The 2,192-nt window shown below is 45.8% G+C and overlaps 1 protein-coding gene across 1 annotated transcript; it reads left to right on the top strand.

The window, feature by feature from the left end:
• The first annotated feature begins 389 nt into the window (after positions 1-389).
• On the top strand, positions 390-1,058 carry LOC142178377 (uncharacterized). Its single transcript, XM_075247719.1, has one exon. The coding sequence runs from the start codon at positions 390-392 to the stop codon at positions 1,056-1,058; it is 669 nt and encodes a 222-aa protein (XP_075103820.1).
• Positions 1,059-2,192: the final 1,134 nt, after the last annotated feature.

The raw sequence follows: 2,192 nt of genomic DNA, 5'->3' as shown, positions 1-2,192 counted from the left end.
TGGAATTTTGGGTCGTGACAAGGACGATCTTAATGGGCCGACTCACCGACTAACCTTGGTATAAGCTGAATCCAGAACAAATCGAAGAGACAACGCCAGAAGAGATCATTCGACTCTGCGACCTAACAGGGAACAACATCAACCATATATCAGGATGACTGACTCACCTGCTAACCTCAGTATGCCTACCTTATTTATCTACTCACAATTCTTTTGTGTCACCTACAGAGATCGTCTACGCTCTTGAGAAACTCAGACCAAAAGTAAAGTGGTATCCAAATATGAGATTAGACCTGAACACCAGAAAGTCCAACGCCCTCTGTGAGTTCTACTAGGAACGCGGGCATAAAGCCGAATATTGCATCGCCCTCAGACAGGAAGTCATAAACATGTTACGGCAAGAGCACCTCGAAGAACTGTTAAGCGATAAGGGGAGGACCAACTTCGCCAGAGGGCATGAACATCATGTCCCGCCAAAACCGACATCACCAGCTCGTACCATCAACATGATCATCAACGGCGGTGGCGATGTCTCTGTCAATAGAGTAAAGTTCACCACCACTCACAAACTCAAGCGGTCGCTCATCCGCGAACGGTATGACGGACTCAAAGAAAGTATCATCTTCTATGAGTCAGATGCTGACGGTTTAACTTTCCCTCATAATGATGCCCTTGTTATTACTTTACACATTTTAGAAACTGATGTAGAGCGCATCATGGTGGATGATGGAAGCGGTGTGTGCATTATCCATCCCCGAGTCCTTGCCCAAATAAGGCTCGAGGATAAGATTGTACCGCGTTATATCACACTAACCGGTTTTAACAATTTAGTTGAGCGAACATCCGGGGAAATTACACTCCCCGTCTTGGCCGGCGGCGTAACTCTAGAGACAATATTCCACATCATAGACCAGGCCACTGCATACAACGCCATAGTGGGTCAACCATGGATACATCCCATGAGATTCGTCCCCTCCAACTTATACCAAGTAATTAAATTCCCAACTCCATGGGTAATATTCAGTATACGTGGAGAACAGCGCACATCCCAGGAGTGATACCGCATTGCCTTAGATAGCACGGCCACCCAACAAAGAAAGGACAAATATAAAGAGGCATAGCAATTAGCAGGGTTGAGGTCGGAGTACGATGAGACTAGGGACGATATCAAAGACCCTGACATGATCAAAGTTGCAGGATTGACCATAGAAAACCTCGAAACCCGTTCAATTGGACCCCAACGATTGTAGCAAGAAGGCCTATATCGGTTGCAAACTTAAGGATCAAGGTAAATTCAGTCAATTTTTAACAGCTACCGCAGATTTGTTTGCTTTCAGCCATGCAGATATCCCGGGCATCCCAAAAGAAATCGCTATGCACAAATTAAATGTCGATCTATTCCAACCCCAGTGAGACAGGTCATGCGTAAATTCAACTCCGGAATCAACGACGCAGTGCGCGAGGAGGTGGAGAAACTACTAGAGAACGGCTCCATCAGGGAGTCTAAGTATTCCAAGTGGATCGCCAATGTAGTAATGGTCAAAAAGAAAAATGGGAAATGGTGGATGTGCGTGGACTTCAATGATTTGAACAAAGCATGTCTGAAAGATTCGTTCTCGTTACCTCATATCGACCAACTCATCGACGCGACGGCCGGGCACGAATTATTAAGTTTCTTGGATGCTTACTCGGGTTATAACCAGATCCTGATGGAAGAAGAAGATCAGGAAAAGACACGTTCATCACCCACCAAGGAACGTATTGCTATAGGGTCATGCCGTTTGGGCTAAAGAACGCGGGGGCTACGTATTAAAGATTTGTAACAAGGATGTTCAAAAACCAGCTCGGCAAAACCATGGAGGTGTACGTAGACGATATGATGGTCAAATACAAAAGGGCAGAGGATCACATCGATCATTTGAAGGAAACTTTTGACATACTCAGATGATACGGAATGAAGCTGAACCCGGAGAAATGCGCGTTTGGCGTAGCTTCGGGAAAATTCTTAGGTTTCCTGGTGTCGCAGCGAGGGATCGAGATCAACCCCGACCAAATCAAAGCTATCGAGGGGATACCATAACTCTTGACCACCAAAAAATAGGTCCAAAGGTTGACTGGTCGCATCACCGCCATGTCAAGGTTCATCTCGCGGTCGTCGGATAGGTGTCATAAATTCTTTGGAGTACTCAAGA

Source organism: Nicotiana tabacum, chromosome 24, assembly GCF_000715075.1.
Source record: "Nicotiana tabacum cultivar K326 chromosome 24, ASM71507v2, whole genome shotgun sequence".
Taxonomy (NCBI): domain Eukaryota; kingdom Viridiplantae; phylum Streptophyta; class Magnoliopsida; order Solanales; family Solanaceae; genus Nicotiana; species Nicotiana tabacum.
This window is presented reverse-complemented; position numbering and strand designations above follow the sequence as displayed.